At 42.0% G+C, this 20,335-nt stretch overlaps 1 protein-coding gene across 1 annotated transcript in view; it reads left to right on the top strand.

The window, feature by feature from the left end:
• Positions 1-20,335, top strand: part of LOC124598001 — a 141,264-nt gene that overhangs the window by 99,575 nt on the left and 21,354 nt on the right. Inside the window, exon 4 of the mRNA XM_047135974.1 lies at positions 16,598-16,844. Coding sequence (XP_046991930.1) covers positions 16,598-16,844 — 247 coding nt within the window. The remainder of the gene's footprint in view (positions 1-16,597; positions 16,845-20,335) is intronic.

The raw sequence follows: 20,335 nt of genomic DNA, 5'->3' as shown, positions 1-20,335 counted from the left end.
TCAAGGAGCACACACACACACACACACACACACACACACACCCACACACACACACACACACGAGCACACACGCTCACATATACACTTTTGTATATCAGTTACAACCTAAAATATGTTAAATTTTTACAGTTTTCAATAAGAAAAACGTCACTGACTATGGCACAGAGGTGCGGGAACGTGTTTGGGTAACAAGAAAAACCAGCGTTTCTGCATAAAATACGGAATCTATATCCAATAACGTAACTGCAACCTCGGAAAGAAAGTCCAGACCTGCAGATCCAAACGAGGAGTGGACAGAAGTTAATTGGAGAGGAGCCTCTTTCGTCCGGAAACATAGGCCAGTACCTTCACTGCATCATTTAACACAGTATCGTGGAACGTCTTTTGGCCTTTAGTTGACAAGACTGTAAAGTATTACAAACACAGACAACTTCCTTTAAAGTTTCAGAAAGATAAACTGTGCACTTCACTAAATGAAAAAGAAAAACAACGTAAAACTTAGTACTGTATGACTGCATTATCAACAAGTCGTAGTTGGATAATATGTAAGTTGAAGGAGAATTACTGCTATCAGCTGCAGCAGCACATTAAGCGGAATCAGCGGCGACGAACGGAAATTTATACCGGACCGAGATTCGAAACCGGATCTACTGTTTACTATGGAGGTGTGGTAACCACAGTGCCATCCAGAACACAGCGTTCTAGCCCCTGCACGGACAATCTCGCTACGCCTGACGGCCGATCCACACTCGCATCGAGTGTCACCTGTCCGCAGTCCCTGTCCATTATAATTCTGTTCGCTACTTACAGAGGTCGGACGTATTTGTGTATTTGCATATGAAGAAAGTGGATCAATTGAGCAGCCAGGTTTATCAGTTATTTGAATGCGTGGTGTCTTTTCCTTCGAACTCATTCAAATACCTGAATGCATCAGTTTGTAAGGGTGTGAAACAGAGCGATCAGAAAGGCACAGTCATTGGTAAGGCATGTGTTGGACGTCGAGTCATTGGTGGAATACTAGGAAAAAGCACTGGATCTACAAAGCAAATTTCTCACAAAATACCCATGAGATGCAGTCTGGAGCAGTGCACAGGTGTATGAATTCCTTACCAGATAGGAGTAACACAGGGGGCAGTAATGACGGTCACAGGTTTGTTTGAACCGTGGGAGAGTGTTATGGACATGGTGAAGAAATAAAAAGGGGTAGACACTCAAACTATCGCGAGAAAGCTTACTTGCAAAGTTTCAAGAACCAGCTTTACGTTATGAATTTAGGAATGTGCTACAACCGCTTATTTTTCGCTCACTTAGGGATCGTGAGGGAAAGCTCAGATGAATTACAGCATCCACAGCGATATTTAAACAATCATTCTTCACGTTTCCCATCCTTGAATGGAGAGGGAACGAATGGCTCTGAGCCCTATGGGACTCAACTTCTGAGGTCATTAGTCCCCTAGAACTTAGAACTAGTTAAACCGAACTAACCTAAGGACATCACACACATCCATGCCCGAGGCAGGATTCGAATCTGCTGCCGTAGCGGTTTCGCGGTTCGGGACTGCAGCGCCTAGAACCGCACGACCACATCGGCCAGCGGAGAGAGAAGAAAAACTCAAAACTATTACAGTGGGAAGCACCCTCTACCATGCACTTCACAGTGGTTTGTAGAGTATGGATGTAGACGTAGATATGGATTACAGGGAACTTCAGTGCCATCGACAATCGAATAACCCTATTTCTTACATTTTTATTAGTTTCGAACTTCCCCTTTACGGGTAATACACGTAACAGTAATTTGTAAACTCATTTTTCAGTTCTCCTTTGGCGCCTCTCTGAAATACATCTGGGGTCCATCACATAAGTCACTTTAGGGAGAATACAAAACACGCACAGTTTTACACACGAAGAGAAGCTTCGTTGCTTACGATTTCTAGTTCTAGGTCACCACTCGAGTTGAAAACTATATTCCCGGAGCCACATTTCTCGCGAAATAATCGGAGGTGCACTCTAGCATAATTTCTTGCGCACTGCTCCAGTTCTAGGGTACATCTCTGCGGATGCAGAGCGTCGAATGCACTCGCCTGAAGTTGTGTCCTGTGTTTCTTTTTCTCGATGCCGGAAGAAAGGAACGCCTTAGCCCTGAAAGCAGCGGTCCGTCTGCGGCGCCAGCGACGGAGGACCGCGTCTTGGAAAAGAAGGAGGTGCAACTGCTTGGTGATGAATAGTGGGTGTCGGGGAAGGCCGCGACGCGGCCTCGCAAACCACGACGAAGGGAGGCCAAGCTTGCGTGCTCAATTATAAAAATAATTACTGCTCCGCACACCGGCGGCGCCATCGCGGTTATTTGTCGAGTGTTATTTTTAACATATAAATGAAAACAGCAGTCACGGCCCCATTGAAATGTAAATCACTTTCCACTGCCTCGTGGGTATAATAATTCTTTTTTATGGCTAAATTGAATTATAATGCGCATTATACGATACTGGACAGTCCTCATGTGAACTGGGAAGCGGTATCATGTTTTATGCGCGTTTGTTTTGAAGCGATTCCACCCGTGAAGGGGGGAAAAAGTTGATTTCAAAGTACATACTACGTTTGGTGTTTGACGTTCTTTGCGTCGCCCCAGATATTTCCGTTTCGGAAAGCATATTGCAGAAATTTCGAAATTTACTTGGTATCGGATATCTAAAGAATGTATCGTGAATACAACAAGAGCCTTTAAATATCAATCTGACCTGGTCAAAAAGTGTCACATCTCCTGTTCGTAAATATTTTGGAACATCTATGAAAGCTGTTACAATATTTTAGAAATGGATTAAAAACAGTATTTTAGCCAGACAACTGTTTTTTCTCCACAATAAAATGTTCTCCAAAGCTAATGTTACATTATTATTTTCACAAATTATTTACATTTCTTTCCTAAATTGTGAGTGTGGAACAGATACACTGTAACTCCAATTCAACATGCTAGTACATAAATACAATACTAGAAGTAATAGCACAATGTTTCGAACGAGAAACAGTCTTCCTTGTAGGGCAAACAATAAATTTCATTAATGCGATTCACCCTTCTTTGGCAACAGAAAATTTTAATATACTGTAAAATTTTCTGATGATGCTCCAGAATGGTGATACGCTGGATTAAAGTAAATTTTCCCCTGCAGCGGAGACTGTTTTTCATTCGAGATACTACCCATAGTTGCTCTACCTCGTGCACCATGGAGGGGGAAGAACCATAATTAATACAGTGAATACTTCCAACGACAGTTATTTGCTGTAGTTAAAAATTCCGGCCTGAGAGACGGCGATGTCCAAAACTAAATGCTAAGGTTTTCGTCTCACATCTTCGCGAAACAGTTTCCAGGTTTATGTCTGGTACCCACAGGCAGAGACTAAACTTTCTCAAATACTTTTGTATGTCAAACACAATCTCTCAACCCCGAAGTTTGCAATATAATGAGTAGTTTAAATAAGACTAAAAGTTCTTGTAGAGGCATGCAACCGTTATTAATATAATTTTGGAAAAAATATAAAGCAGTCACTTTCTTTATTAGCTGCCATGACACGTTTCGTGTTTAACCAATCATGTGATGACCTGTTACAGTAAACAAAAGTAACAGATGTTATTTTACAGATTTTACGGAATAGCAAATGTATTACAAAAATCACTTCTATACGAAAAATTTAGGACAAAATAAGGCAGTAGGAATTGATAAATCCCATCGGGATTTCTAAAATCGTTGGGGGATGTGAAAGAAAAACGATTGTTCACGTTGGTGTGTAGAATGTATGACTCTGATCGACATAGCATCTCACTTTCGGAAGAAACGTTATCCGCACAATTCAGAAGATTTCAAGAGCGGAAATGTGTGAGAATTATCACATAATCAGGTTAACAACTCACAAGTTGCTGACAAGAACAACATACAGAACAATGCTAAAGAAAATTGAGGATGTGTTAGAGGACGATCGGTTTAGCATTATGAAGGGTAAAGGCAATACAGATGCAATTGTGACGTTCTACAATGTTAAACGTTGAAAAATGTTTAAATTCTGAGGAAATTAGGAGTGAGTTGTAGAAGAGACGGTTAATATACAACACGTATAAAAACTAAGAGGAAACAGTAGGAGTGGAAGACCAAGAATGATATGCTCGTATTATAAAGGGTGTAAAACAGGGATGTAGTCTTTCTCCCCTACTATTCGATCTACATATGGAAGCAGTAACGACGGATATAAAAGGTAGGTTGTAGGGTGGAATTAAAATTCCGGGTGAAAGGATATAAATGATAAAATTTGCTGATGACATTGCTATCCTCAGTGAAAGTGGAGAAGAATTATTTGATCTGCTGAATGGAATGAACAATCTACTGAGTGCAGAATATGAACTGAGAGTAAATTTAAGAACCACGAAAGTAATGAGGAATAGCAGAAATGAGAAGTTCAACATAGCTGTATTGCTGATCACGAAGTAGTTAAGGAATTATACTATCTAGGCAGCAAAATAACCCAAGACGGATGGAGCAAGGAGGACACAAAAAGCAGACTAGCACTGGCAAAAAGTGTATTCCTAGCCAGGAGAGGTTTACTAGTACAAAATATAAGCAATACTTTGAGGAAGAAATATGGGAGGAGGTGGGTTTTTAGGACAGCATTGTATGATAGTGAAACATGGACTGTGAGAAGCCCGGAACAAACGAGAATCGAAGCATCTGAGATATGGTGCTGCATAAGAATGTTGAAAATCAGTTGGAAAGATAAGGTAAGGAATAAGAAGGGTCTCCACAGAATCGACGAGTAAAGGAATGTATGGGAAACACTGACAAACAGAAAGGAAAAGATGGTAGGACACGTGTTAATACATCAGGAAATTAACTTCCACAGTACTAGGAGGGAACAGAGAGCGTAAACACTGTAGAGCGTGGTGGGCCGCATCAAACCAGTAGAAGACTGATGACATAAAAAAGAAAATATTCAAGAAAAAGCACTTTTCGATACAGGTATACATACTGTTTTTGATACAAGTTGATACAAGTATACAAATACACGAGGCTTTGATATAAGCAGTGGTCAGTGCTACTTTGTGTGTGTGTGGGGGGGGGCGGTGAGGGAGGCGGGGGGGGGGGGGCATGCAAGGTGCAGTGAGTAATTCTGCATTAGAAAGGTTCCGTACTACCTACTACCATCAGACGAGTATCAAAGAAGTGGGAACGTTTTGCTTCACTGGATAAGTGCACTGAAAGGATGTTTGTGAACTGTGTTCTACAATGCGTTTACGGACATTGTAAACCAATTCATTGTTCCAGTCTGACACTGTATGTTTTCTACTTTCCCTAGTAAACGTGAGCATCCTTAACAAAATAAGACTATCACAACCTTCCTTCTTTTCGAATGTCTGTAGATAGTTTCTAGTAAGTAGTTCTCATATAATCAACCTTGTTTATTGCATACCTCAGAGCTGCTGTAAGCAAGTTAAAGGTTAAAAGAATGGTTTCCTGTGGTCTTACCGTTTTTGTCGGAATTATCTTTCAATAGTAACGTAAGCGCCGGCCGTTGTGGCAGAGCGGCTCTAGGCGCTTCAGTCTGGAACCGCGCGACGGCTACGGTCGCAGGTTCTAATCCTGCCTCGGCCATGGATGTGTGTGATGTTCTTAGGTTAGTTAGGTTTATGTAGTTCTAGGATCTAGGGAACTGATGACCTCAGATGTTAAGTCTCATATTGCTCAGAGTCATTTGAACCATTTTTGAATAGTAACGTAAGACTGGTCGGCCATGCAAAGCACCTGTGTTCAATTCCAAGTACTGCCAGGGGTATTTCAATTGTTACAGAAATGATCACAGTGCACTGAGCCAGGGTATGCTATTGGAGGATCAATTTCAGTGAAATCTAATGACTCCGAGCTCATATAGGTTACGATGGCTGGAAGGGCATTTTGCTGATACCATACACTTACGTAACGTATCCAGATGTGGTGGTGTCGGGAAGAATGGCGAAGGTGGGTGGTTCTCTGGTGGAGATGGGTGAGGCTGTAGACGATCAAGGCAGCCAGATCTCAAAGTTCTGTATCATTAACCATAAACAACCACAGGCAGTGCTTGCAGTAAGCAGATGACTGATGATTGAAGCATGCAGGCAGGCGCACAGAAGTGGTAACCCTGCAGTAAGCACTCCTCAGAGAAGCTTGGTGGTAAGAAGGGTGGTAAGGAGCAGACCTGCTGTTGGTGAGTCGGGATGGCGTGAGTGTCCCGACTCGGTTAGCCAGAGCAAAGCAGTCCAGTGGCCAGCATAATGGGAGATGGCGTTGACATGGGGATGAAGAACCCTGGACCGCTAGCTGGAACACCGTCTATAGTGGGTGAAGCTAGGAGGACTTCAGTTCGTACTTGGGGCCATAAGGATCCCAAATCGGTGGTCTCATGGAGACGTCGCTAGGGTGGAGGACTGATGGCTGGCCGACAGGCAACGGTGGTTGTTTCGCAGGCCAGCTGCGTCAATGATAGCTCTTCACAAGAGGGTCGGTAGAGTCCGACACACAGGAGGCGATGATGCGTAGCACAGCCATGCCGATGACCAGCTAGGCTGGGTCGGAGGCATATAGAGGGCGAAGAAAAATTTCCACACTTGCAGGTCGGCATCAGATTCCTCATCCAGATTCAAGACAAAAATTTATCTAACAGAATCAGATCAGGCACGTTTTGAAAAATGTGTGAAATCTAGGAGCTGGCAACACAATGACAACCAGCATCGCACTGGAATGTACAGAGGAACGTTTATCGCTTCGAATTATCGTAGCAGCCGTCGTAGCTCACTGAGTAGACTGTTGGCACATCAAACCCACGTACGTCATGGTTCGAATCCTCATCAGGTTCCTTTTCTCTTTTTTGGAGTCCGTTTCCTTCTTTTTGTCGTTTATAAACAGGATAGCACATTCAACTAGGCTATGACATGACAGTGGGAGCCGTTAAACTGCTTGCATATGTCTACTGACTGCACAATGCCCAACCATAAGTGGTCTTGAGAAGTTCATGTGGGGCAGCTTCTCGACGGAGTACACAAACGACGAAACCGTCGATATGCTTTGGTGCTGGGTGCTCCCACTAACAAAGCTGTTGCTCTGCTCTTGAGTAAGCTGTACGGTTCCCTCAAAGGCCCCAACCCGATAAGAATGTTTTTCGTCTCCTGGAGTAAAGCCTTCGGTAAGCCTGTAATCTTGTCCAAAGGCAAGGATAGAGGTCGCCCAAGGACTAGACGTACTCCACAAACAAAGGATGAAATTCTTGAAACAGCTCACAAATCACCTCGCTGAAGTACCCGTGGTATTGCAAGGCAGTTGCAGATATCTTAAAGACTGGTTGTTGAAGTGTTACACGATGAAGAGTTGCATCCATATCAACAGCATTATGAGACCGCATTCGATGAGTACAGTTCTGCGAATGGCTTTTGCACCAAGTGAAAGATAACGAAAATTTTATTAATAATGTGATAAGGACTAGCGAATGCTGCTTCACTCGTCAAGGTATTTTGAACCATTATTGGTAGGAACACAACCCACACGTCACTCATGAATCAGGCTCTCAGGCACACTTTGGCATAAAACAGTGAGCTGCAATCGTGAGAGGAGTGCTTTTGGGCCTTTACCTGTTGTCGGACAAGTCGAATGCGTCCCTGTATCGCCCGTTTCTTCCCAGTACTTTGCCCTACGGATTATAAAACGTTCCACTTGGCTTTCGGCGACACACCGCCACAGTTTGGAATAAATATGCTTAAGTATTCAAATGAATCGTTTCCAGAGAAATGGATTAGTTGCGGAGGTCCACTGTTGTGGTCTCCACTTTTCCCGGACCTTAATCCACTAGATTTTTATTAGTGAGAACACTTAAGGTAACAAGTTTATAATACTTCACCCATGGATACACAGATTGGCATCCATAAAAATGTAGCTAGGGCCGAATGTACTCCTAAAAAGATGCATATGGGGAAGGAGTACAGTAACACAATAACGTTTTCTAGGAGTGTTCAGAGGGTTGTAGGTCAGCACGCAACCAAAGCGAACATCAGTGCTGGATTTAGCGTCCTATGGTGACAGTTGGGATGACATTATGCACTCAAGAAAATTTCTACCACCACTAACAAACTGGGGCGTTAAGCCCCATGGTCCCCTTCAGGTTATTCGAAAGGAATATGTTGTATGTTTCACCTGTCCCTTCTCCCGTCATCACACAAGTAACTGACATCATAGTTTGTAAACACACCAATCACACGACCTTCCTTCCGTGTCACGTAGCAACACCTCTTCTTTCGTCGTATCGATGACTGGTTCACATGACTTGACAATGAAAATTTTTCTTTCATTTATTGTCACAGATAAGCTTCCTACCTTCGTCTTTTAGGTAACCAATTGTCTCTCTAGACAAACTTCTTTTATATATGAAGTATGAAGATGGTATCTGTTCTTTCGGACATTTACGAAAGAGCAGATACCATCCTTACACATATATAGTTAAGGCACATCGGCCATTTGACCATCTTCTTCTGTGCGGATGCAATAACAGTGCCCGAACTCTTACGGGCATTGGCAGAAAGCCGCGAGTAGTGAGTGTAATGGGCAGGGGCACTATGGAAGTAGTTGGGAATGTGGGTCTCACGGGAGGCGTCCCAGAGATGAGTCCCTGCAGTCGCACTATCCTCTGTGTCCTCGTTGGCTCAGATGGATGTACTCGCTTCGTCGGTACATATACTAAAATAGGAACGATACAGAGCACATTTGCCGGCATAGTAGCTCAGTGTGTTTGGTCAGAGGGATAGCTACCGTCTCTAATAAAAAAGAAAACCGAGTGAATGGATCAACGAACAACCTGATCGGGTGTCATCGGACATCCGCCACGAGCAAATTCAACGAACAATACAGAACAAAAATGTGATATAGCTTCGGCCATGTAAGCAGGAGAGCCCGGGTTTGACTCCCAGTCAGAGCACATTTTCAACTGTCCCTGTTGACTTATATCAAAGCCTGAATGCAGCAAGGGGTATTAATCTCATTACAAACCTCTTTTTGTATTCCATACGCAAGTCAGTTCATGTCTAAGCTTGACTGTTACACCATGCTTACTGCCATGTCTATTACTACATCACCTGCCCATCCCCTTGCCACCCCGTCCCCCTGCCCCCTCGGTGCCGTCACCGAACAGGTAGACTATCGAATTTTAGAAATGTGTAGAGAATGTCACTGAGCAGTTCTGGGTCATGATCTTCTAGTTCCTGACTTTTGTGGCAGTCCTGCCTTTTCACGAGGGACGTGCAAGTAGCTGCACAGATGTGACGTCATAATTCAGTGAATTATTACTAACATAATAGTGCAGCCACGTGATCCTTTTTGAAATGAGAATTTTTTTGTGAGTCTAAAATGGTTTTAACGAGTTTGTTTGCGTGGCCGTCCTCCTCAGCAAGCACGGAAATATTTGTCTTGTAAATAAAAACCACCTTTTCTTGCAGCACTGCGTTTTATTTCACCCAGACACGTCTGGCCTTTTTCACTTCAAGGCCAAACAAAACAAACGCGAAGCGCTGTAAGTGATCACTTATTTACATAAGAAACGAGACGCAAACTGTTGTTGAACTACAAATAACACAAATCGAAACAAAACTGTACCATTCTAGATTCCGCTGTTGATTCCTTAAAATGAAAAACGCGAACGCGCCGAGGAGAAATAAAATACAGCGCAGCAAGGAAAAGCTGTTTTTATTCCAAAACAAATGTATTTACATTCTAGGTATGGAGTATTACAATATATCCCCGTAAGAGGCTATTATGTACGTGTATTACAAGGACATATTTATCATTTAGCTAAATGAGTATCGACCTTCCTTTTCCTGGAAATACCTCTGGTAATGCGAAGACCATGTAACGTACTCAGTGGTGCCGCATTTTTACGCTCTCTGCCACTGTTTTAACACCTGTCAACGTCAGTTGAGGAACAAGAGTGAAGAATGCAGGTCACAGGATTATATTGGCTGTTACATACGCCACACTGCGTGTTAATGGTTATTGGCTGTGCAAAATTTCAGCCATGTTACGTGTCTTCGATTTGTAGTCGTATACTGTAATACGACAACTGATCTATAAGACGAGAAAGATGTTTTTTCGGCTGTGACAGTTGGCATACCCTTCAGATACATTTGAATTGTAAGTAGTGATAACAAATACGTAATAACTTCCTGTCCCTACGCCGCTCACTGTGTTATGTACGCTTTATTAATTTTCAAGTCAGCATGCACATGAAAACGGCTATAACACCGAAATCATGAATGTGTAAAATAAATGAACAATTAACAGTCAAATGTTGAAAATACCTTAAAAAACTATTCCTATAGGCCACGTAGCGTCTCTCAGCTAGCCCGAGAGTGTAGCCTGTCACTATCATGGGCAAATCAGCGTCTACTTTTGATCGACGTCCGCCTCCACACTGCCAATCTGGCGAACGCTAGACTTCAGCGAATTGGTTATGAAACACTTCCTCATCCTCCGAACAGCGCAGATCTTTCACCGTGTGATTGTCACATCTTTGGCGGCCTGAAGAGAGACACGCGTGGATATCAGTTTCAATCGGACGAGGAAGCGCAAGAGTGGGTGCGGTTGTGGATGTCTCAGTGGCCGACCGCTTTCCAAGGAACAGGAGTAGATCGCCTGATCTTCCTCTGGGATACATGTCTTAACACATGTAGTGATTACTTTGGAATGGAACCATTCAATGGTCCCGGTGTGCCGGGTGTTCAGTTTTCATTTGACTACCCCTCTTAGGTGGAGATGGACAGCTTTTGGGATCTTCGGGTATACACCTTTTGCTACTCTGCAAGTTGCCGTGAAAGAAGCTGCACATATATTGGACAGTCCGTGTCTACATGCAGAATAGTTAGTACTGCAGATGATATACATATCATACAACATCAGCGTATTTCTCCCAGGTTCTGTATGTATAGCGCTGTGGAAAGATTCAGATACTGCAAAAAATGTTTTATGCGGAGCTGATTACGTCTTATGAACACCAGAAAATTATTTTAGAACTGGTCAAAGTAGCTTGTTAAGGGTATGAATAAGTTAAGCTTTCTAATTATACAGAGAAGTGCAGTAGGGAAGAGCGTTGCAACTGGGAAAACTTGGTCTCTCGTCAGCCTCGTAATAGAAGTAGAATTTATTTTCTTATCCCCTTTTTAAATTATAACGTTGACTTCAAATGTGTTGCACTCTTTTTTGAAATAACAGAAATTACTGCTCTAAAGTAAGATTTCCCCAAATGTAAATAGCTGTTCCAAGTTGCAACATGGTCATATACATAGGAAGAAATATTCAATTCCAACTTTTAGGTGCTGCAGTCCTGAATATCTTCTCGATATGTTTTTAATAGTTTATGAGTTACATTACTACTCTACTACACACCAGTAATCAGAAAGTGAATTCATATTAATTATTAACAAAAACCTGTTACAAGTTTAAAACATTTTGAAGTAAAAATTACTGGCAGGTAAGACAAATTTCTAGTTTCGAGAGAGGGATACAAAAGACATTAAAGGAAGTTTATTTCCATATAGCACGTGCTCCATGGTAAAAATACTCTCCATTTCATGGTACAAGATGGTTCGCGACTGACGAAGTATAGCTTAACAGTGCAAATGTTATGCATCTAACACACAGAACTTTACTCGTCATAAAACTCTGTAACTGAAGAATTAACAGTATCCTCAAAAATACTTAAATATACAGCGTTCGTAATATTTACGAATGCTGCAAAAGCACAACCTGATACCTCGAAACCACAAAAACAATAAAAGATGCCGGTACTGCTTATGGCGGTCTATAGAGCAGGTTCCTTCATGAGATTCTAAAATCGGTCACGAGACTGGAATACTGGCTAGTGAGCATATTCCTAGGTACACTGTCCTCCAATATCCTCCCCTACTGCAGTTACTTTCAGTTTTAAATTCATACAATTTACTGATTTTTCCGATGGATGAACTGAAACATCTGTACGGTTCACAGAATTCCACCTGCTTAGGAAACAATGTTTTAAGTTGGCTATATCCATTGTGAATGAAGAACTGCAAATGTGATTTAAATTGGTGACTTACGTAGGTATATTATGCTCCTAGAGACCGTTTTGAAGTTGAACATACTCATCATCACATCGAGGTGTAATCGAAACAATATGTGCAGCTAGACGCTATGGTCGTCGTGCTGATAAAAATAACGGCAATTTGGTTACTGAATTGTTTACGAAACGAATAGATCTTTATGTTTTAGGGTACTTACCTTGCGTTGAATTTCGGTATCCACGGATTCTAGTCACTGATATTATTCTATCCTGAATTTTAATCCGATCGCTGAACATTTTTACTCCGCTCATTGCTTCTCCGATACTAAGTATTTGGCACTCATTCTTCCCAACACTATTCTCAGATGGAACATGGAGGGTGGCAAGATAGAGGTGCCAGAAGTATCCTCCGCCACACAGACGGAGGTTACCAGCGGAGTGTAGATGTACTGTGCGGTCAATAAGTAATGCAACACATTTTCTTCCGAAAGCAGTTTGGTTTTGTTCAGTATTATAATACGCGATGTTATTCCTCATTTTTTTTGGCTACAGTTCCCTGTTATTTAAGAGAATCTGCTTTTAATGCGATGGCCAGACGCCACATTACCGGGAGGACCTGTATGACTGCGTGGTATCACTCTACTGGTCAACGGCAGAGGGTTGCTGCATCAATGGCCTCCACATCATCCACGTACTGCCCACCTCGGTGGACGAAAAGAACAGTCCAGTGAAGTGTCGCGATCGTTTCATTGCTTGTCACGATGCTCGACAAAAAACTGTCACATTAAAGTCGTATCGCGTAAGCAATTCTGCACAGGTAGTCCATCCTGCTCTGTATGGTCTCCAGTTAGCCGGCGAGGAACCCAGCGGGCGCAAACCTTTGAGAACCCCAACTGGTGGAAGAGCCTGTCAGCACTGCCAACAGAAACGTCCAGTTCAGCAAAGAGGTGTTTGATTTTGATCCCGTCTATCACCTCGAAAGAGAGCGGCCGCACGATCCAACAGTGCAAGATTGAGTGCGGGAGATCGGACTGTTTTGCGCGACCTTGTAATCATGACAGACGCCTCGCACAACGACTCATCGTGCTTTTGTTCACTGCCAGGTTGTCGTAGACACTCTACAATGGCCTATGAATCTCAGTGATGTTCTCAATTTTCGGCTAAGGAAACTCAGTAACAGCTGTCTGCTTGGAACTCATCCGTTTGTAGCCTCCTTCTTACTAATCGGCCTATCCTGCTTGCGATATAAAATATGACCGTGGATAGCGTGTATGCCTAATCGATTTTTCTGATTGGATAAGGCTATCTTTTCCGAAGAAGTGATACCGATAAGTAGGAGGAAACCCTTCTGAAGGAAATTCTACTAACAATAAAAAGTAATTAAACCGAATAGGGTTATAATTTAGGAAATTAAAGTTATTTTGTGCTTTCACTCACGGAGAACACTGGACAGAAAAGAGGTACCACTGATCATGAATCAAAAAGTTACATTAATTAACGGAAGGGAAATAATTAACGGTCGCCAGCCCACTAGGGCAATTTACATCCAAAATCCTGTACAAAATGATGGGAAAGAAGAACATGCATTATTAAACACTGACGTGGCAACTGAAGGTTGTCACCTTTTTTGACACTAATTTTAAGTGAGTATGTAATGATAAAGAAAACTGGGAAGTCACACTTACGTTATGTTTGGCATTAAATTTTGAAAAAAGGCAAAGGAGTAATGATTTGAAAATATCCAATTAAACTGTATGTTAGTACTGAACTTCGTTACGTGAACAATGACTTTCAGGGGCCTCAGCATGGCGTCATCAAAGAAATTTAGAAAAAAAAGCAAGCACTTTTTACTTTGCCATACTTACTTTGCAAATTGGATTTCATATTACTGTCGGAACAACTGATCCCTTTTTTACTGACTTGAACAGAATTATGTACAAGAATACGTACCAAACCAAACAGCCATGTGCTCCAAGCTATATGTAAAATAAATAAAGCTTCTGCACTCTTAATTTGTGCATTTCTGTAGATTTGGGTTTTTCCAATGATTGATTCTCGATCTTGAAAAATGAAATTGCTTTCCTTTAGTCATATACTGAAGCCTCTGTTGTACAACAGTTAATTGAAAGTAGACTGAGGCTAAAATTCTTAAAAGAGAATTTATTCATTAATAAACGGGCTGTAACTATTCAATTTGTATCTTAAGACACTTAGTTAGCATATTAGAAAAAAAGGAACAAGGATCCTGCTTGGTAGCAATGTCGGGTGGCAATGAGGACACAATCGCCCTGAGTTTAAGTGATTATTAATTAAACAAATCTTATCAATTGAATCACATTCAGTTGTGCTGCCGGGTTAGCCGTTAATACTTTCTACCAATGAACAGTCTTACTTCACTGCTGTGCTTACGCTGAAACTCGGAGCCAACGACGAAACTGTGTTGCTCGAACTGCTGCTGTTGTTGAAGACGGTAACAACTTGTGAAGCCAAGGCTAATTATAGGAACGGGCAATCGTAATTAATACAGCCTCATCCGCCCGTCCACTGTCCTTCCTCCTGCTACTAGACATCTGGCCGGCGCGCGTACATGATGCCGCCGAAAAGGTACTCTCTACTGAGAGAGCGTTAACACCACACTTCCGCACACCACAAGCGCTGGAACCCGTCTCCCGGTCTCTCCGCGCGCTCTGCGTAGCAACAGCCAACTAAATCTTTTACAACGTACAAGCACTGCTATTATCGTCGCTAGTCGAAACAAATAACAATTCCTTTTGCTTTTTCCCAGAGTTTATAAGTTTCACACTGAAACACAGATAAATACAATGAAACGTCAACAGACTTCCATCTAAATGTACACGTACAGTGCAGCAATGTCCTTACTTATTAAAAGAAAGTATTTAAATTACATTTACATACAATTAAAAAAATATATATATCGGTAGCAGGTGCCATGCATCCTGCATTTTCGCTGTTACACTTTACAGACGCCATTTTGGAGGCTGCGTGTATCGCCACCACTAAACGGAACTTATGAAAGTATACGGGTTGAAACGGGAATATTCCATTAACCCTAGGACGCCTAAGAGGGGGGGGGGGTCGTTGAACTCACAATTTCATTATGTCCCCTGCTTTTGCCCAAGTAACTTTCATATTACATATTCCCTTTGAGTTATTGTTTGTTGGTTATTTTATGAAACGTTAGTGTCAATGTATTTTATAGAAAATTCCTGTTTTGAAAAAAAAAATAGATAAACTTCCACGCTATAGAAAATTTCCCTTAGTAGTATTTCGTATTTCTCCTCTCTACAACAATGCAAGTTAGTTTCTTGTTGGTTGGTATTCTTGATATTCACAACAATTGGTTTACTTTCAGAGGAAGTGATTCTTGATGTCAGTCAGCTGTTATTTATCTTGTAAACTTGCAGTGAGTTAGTGCAGTTCCCAAAATGTAGGCCTCCAGTAACTTTGGTGTCCTACGCAGCAAAAACGAATCCAAGTAAAAACTTACTGATGTTGTCAAAAATGCACGAAGATAAAGGCACTGTTGGAAGAGAGAAGAATAAAACCGAGATAAATGCATATTATAATTCCACTAAAGGTGGAATTGATACCATTGAGCAAATGGCGCGTATGTACACCTGCAAGAGGGGAACAAAGAGATGGCATCTATCTGTATTTTACTCTCTCATCGACATTTGTGCTATCAATGCAACCACCATATTAATCCAGCAACATCCACGATGGAATGAAAAGAAACACAACAAACGGAAACTTTATCTTCTCCAGGCTGGGATGGAACTAGTGAAATTGCAGGTAGAAGAAAGAAGTACCAATGCAAGAGGGTTATCTAACCAAATTGTTCAATCAATGGAGACTATTCTACAAAAGAAAATCAAAGAAGTGACAACAGAAGCACGTCAGCCATCTACAGGGAAAGGTCGGTGTCATATTTGTGTAAGAGAAGCTAAAGAAAGAAGCACAAGCACAACAATCTAAGTAAACCAAAACAGTATTGTGGACAGTATCATAAACATGTGTGCAACACACATTCAGAAAAAATCGTGAAGTGTGTCTATTGCCTTGGTTGTGGGCTCAGTAGTCTATTGTATATGATCACATCTGTATTTTGTATTGTAATATGTAAATTTTTTATTCACTCAATCCAATATTTATAACAATTAACAACATTTATAAACCCATGCCTTAGTTAAAATACATAAACTATTTTGAAAGTTGTAATTTTTCGTCAGTAAACTTATTTAATACCCGTGGGCTCGCCGAACCCCCCCCCCCCCCCCCCCCCCCCCGCCCTTAGGCATCCTAGTTAGAAATAAAGGCTTGGGCGTCCTAGGGTTATGTCCCGTCCCGCAACGAACTTTGCATTTTTCCAATACGAAATTGGCCAAGTAAGTGTTGTATTACTTACTGAACGCCCTTCGTCGTCGGAAATGGGCTAGGCTGTGTTTTCCAGAAAATGTCTAAAAATGTTTGTTCATGTATGTGTTCGCAGCTGATGCCTGGAGCGAGCGCGTCGCGCATCGAGACGACGTCGGTGGCGGACACGACGGGCCTGGAGACGGCGCGCTCCACCCTGGAGCTGGAGGCGGCGGCGTCGCTCTTCGTGGAGGGGCGGCTGCGGCTGCGCTGCCTGGCCACCGTCTTCACGCTCTTCCGCAAGTCGCAGGAGCTCGTCCTCGCCGAGGACACCCCACAGCTGGCGCCCGTCATGGGACCCACCGCGCCACACAGTCTCGACGGTGAGCAATACACACAAGCACACGCACCACCCAACTAGGCAGGGCCGCACTTCAGCGCAGGCCATCTAGAGGGCCCGCACTACAAAAAGGGTTGCTGAATCGGAACGCTTTAGCCGGACAATGTTAAATTTGTATTGCTTCAGGCTTTTCCCAACAGAGTACTTGCAGGCAGAGGTGTACAAATTCTCCTTCCAACCTGCCTACCCCTGTCTCCGGCGCAATCATTAAAGTAGCTCAACCAGCAGCAACCGAGACACAAGAATACATGTGTACTAAAACACATTGGCTAATGCAGGCCAGCTTGGGTTTCGGGAAACCTGGCGCGCTTCACGGCAACCGCACAGCCTGCTGCACCTGACAACAGTTTAGGGGTCAATTCGACGTGGTTAACCAGCTATATGTTTCTGTAGGTAATTGCAATGCATTTCATTTATCTTAACTGTGGGTGTAATAAAGTGATAAAACCAAACTTAAAGGACGCTGAGGAGTGTACGAGTACAAGATTCTTGAATCAGAGATCAGCAGGGGATAGGTGTTCGTGTATTTATCAGGCAGTTTGAAACAAATCGATAGGCTGTTGCAATGCGAATTGTGCAAAAAAGTTCTAATTCGGAAACCTCGAGTATGTTACGTCATGTTTCTAAATTTGACCAGCAGTTTCCTCACCCCATAAATATATTGAAAGAGGACAAACTGTTTGTAAATGTGCGCTAAGGACTTGAGGCCATGTAGTAGTATATAGGATTTCTAAATTTAAACTTAACTTTGATTGTAATAGAAAATAAATTATGGAGCAGCGGACATTAAAACCACATTCTGGTGATATGCAAAGTTGTACGAAAAATGCTTGTTGTTGTTGTTGTCGTCTTCAGTCCTGAGACTGGTTTGATGCAGCTCTCCATGCTACTCTATCCTGTGCAAGCTTCTTCATCTCCCAGTACCTACTGCAACCTAGATCCTTCTGAATTTGCTTAGTGTATTCATCTCTTGGTCTCCCTCTACGATTTTTACCCTCCACGCTGCCCTCCAATGCTAAATTTGTGATCTCTTGATGCCTCAAAACGTGTCCTACCAACCGATCCCTTCTTCTAGTCAAGTTGTGCCACAAACTTCTCCCCAATCCTATTCAATACCTCCTCATTAGTTACGTGATCTACCCACCTTATCTTCAGCATTCTTCTGTAGCACCACATTTCGAAAGCTTCTATTCTCTTCTTGTCCAAACTAGTTATCGTCCATGTTTCACTTCCATACATGGCTACACTCCATACAAATACTTTCAGAAACGACTTCCTGACACTTAAATCTATACTCGATGTTAACAAATTTCTCTTCTTCAGAAATGATTTCCTTGCCATTGCCAGTCTACATTTTATATCCTCTCTACTTCCACCATCATCAGTTATTTTACTCCCTAAATAGCAAAACTCCTTTACTACTTTAAGTGTCTCATTTCCTAATCTAATTCCCTCAGCATCACCCGATTTAATTTGACTACATTCCATTATCCTCGTTTTTCTTTTGTTGATGTTCGTCTTATATCCTCCTTTCAAGACACTGTCCATTCCGTTCAACTGCTCTTCCAAGTCCTTTGCTGTCTCTGACAGAATTACAATGTCATCGGCGAACCTCAAAGTTTTTACTTCTTCTCCATGAATTTTAATACCTACTCCGAATTTTTCTTTTGTTTCCTTTACTGCTTGCTCAATATGCTTAGTATGAAAGAAAAGTTTCTTCTTTGCGACATGTACTTTATAGATTAACATAATACAAAAAACGAACTTTGTGTTTGCTAAAATGCATTTGCGGAATTTAGAATGAACTATTTTAGCAACTTAAAGTTAATTCAGCGAACCCACAATATAAATCCGGAAAAAAGTAATTAAAATCTCTATAATTGTGGCTATATATGGGTGGGGCACATTACGGTTACACAAACTAGACTTCCAAAACCATTCTTTAGTTGGCGTAGCAGTGTAATAAACATATTCAGATTTTTAAGTGCAGACGGTCTCTACTTTCAGAGATGGTTCTGCTTCCGACAGAAAACGTGTTAAGGTTGACTGATGATGGCTCTAATTGAGAATACCAGTATTAGCAGAAAGGGGGCAAAGATATAGAGGAAACCGTTGATATCGAAATAAATAAATAAGCCTCAGATATAACGAAAAGGGAAAAAAAGGACAAATAAAATTCACGATTTTCTGGCCTACAGTAAGCCAAAATAAATATATTTTACTGGGCCTCACCATGTGATACTCATGTAAAAAGACACTGTCCATCAACTTCCATATCCTATTCATAACACAAAAGCGGAAGCGTACAAAACAAACTGGTACGTAGCGCAGCACCGCAGGAACACGGGCAGGCAAGAAAATTCCTGTAGTATTCTTGGGTATGGCATAAACTGGCTTGCAAGGGAGTACAGCAGCATGCCCCTTCGGCTGACATCGTTCGGTAGCTTGCCTGACTGGCTAACGGACAAGCATGGGTAGATTAAAAGCGGAATGTGTGTGCCTCTGCTTGTAGAAATGGATTCTCGGGAAATACGTCGCATGTAGCTATGAAATCCCCACTTCACTTCATCATTGCAGCTCACCGTCATGTTATGGTGCGACGAGCACATCGCTGAGCTAAGTTAGAAACCTCCTATCTAACTGTGGATGTGCAGGCGTGGAAGCGTCAAATCCGACGGTTTTTGATTGTATTTTGATATTTTAAATAGTTACTACTGTATTTCGTCTGCAGTTTCCTATTGCTTCTATATATGACCCTATTGATTTAACGGGAGGACATGAACGAATCTGAAATACTTTTAGAGGTCTTGGACGACGATTATTCAGATGTTCCTAGTGAGAATATAGATCCGTATGACAGTGTGAAAAAATGGTTCAAATGACTCTGAGCACTATCAGACTTAACTTCTGAGGTCATCAGTCCCCTTGAACTTAGAACTACTTAAACCTAACTAACCTAACGACAGCACACACATCCATGCCCGAGGCAGGATTCGCACCTGCTACCGTAGCGGTCGCGCGGTTTCAGACCCCGGCCAGCCCGACAGTGTGAAAGAAAGCTCTTATGGTTATGAAGATATTTTCAGTGACAGCCCTGTATAGAAACGTAAGGTGGCAGTGTTCTCAAACGATTCCGAAAGTAACGATGAAAGTGATTCTGTTCCTGTCAATGATCCGTTTTGTCGCAATGTTAACGCTGGCTATGCCAGTGCTCGAGTGAGACTCTGGCACAGTTGGAATGGCTTAATTAGTCATTTGGTGGAAAATTACAGAATAAAAGTTTTCTCAGAATTTCCTAACGTCTAGTTTCACAAAAACGAATAATAATTATTTGAAAGTAATCAGGTTAATTAGGGAAAACTTGATTATTGATTTATGTGAAAACTGAAATGTTTCACAAACAGCAGGTACTAGCTACGTAAATGAAGTGTCATAATGTTCATCTCTTCAAAGTTAAGCTATTTTGTGCGTAAA

The sequence above is a fragment of the Schistocerca americana genome, chromosome 1 (genome assembly GCF_021461395.2).
Source record: "Schistocerca americana isolate TAMUIC-IGC-003095 chromosome 1, iqSchAmer2.1, whole genome shotgun sequence".
Lineage (NCBI taxonomy): Eukaryota > Metazoa > Arthropoda > Insecta > Orthoptera > Acrididae > Schistocerca > Schistocerca americana.
The sequence above is the reverse complement of the archived record's forward strand: the minus strand, read 5'-3'. Positions and strand labels throughout refer to the sequence as shown.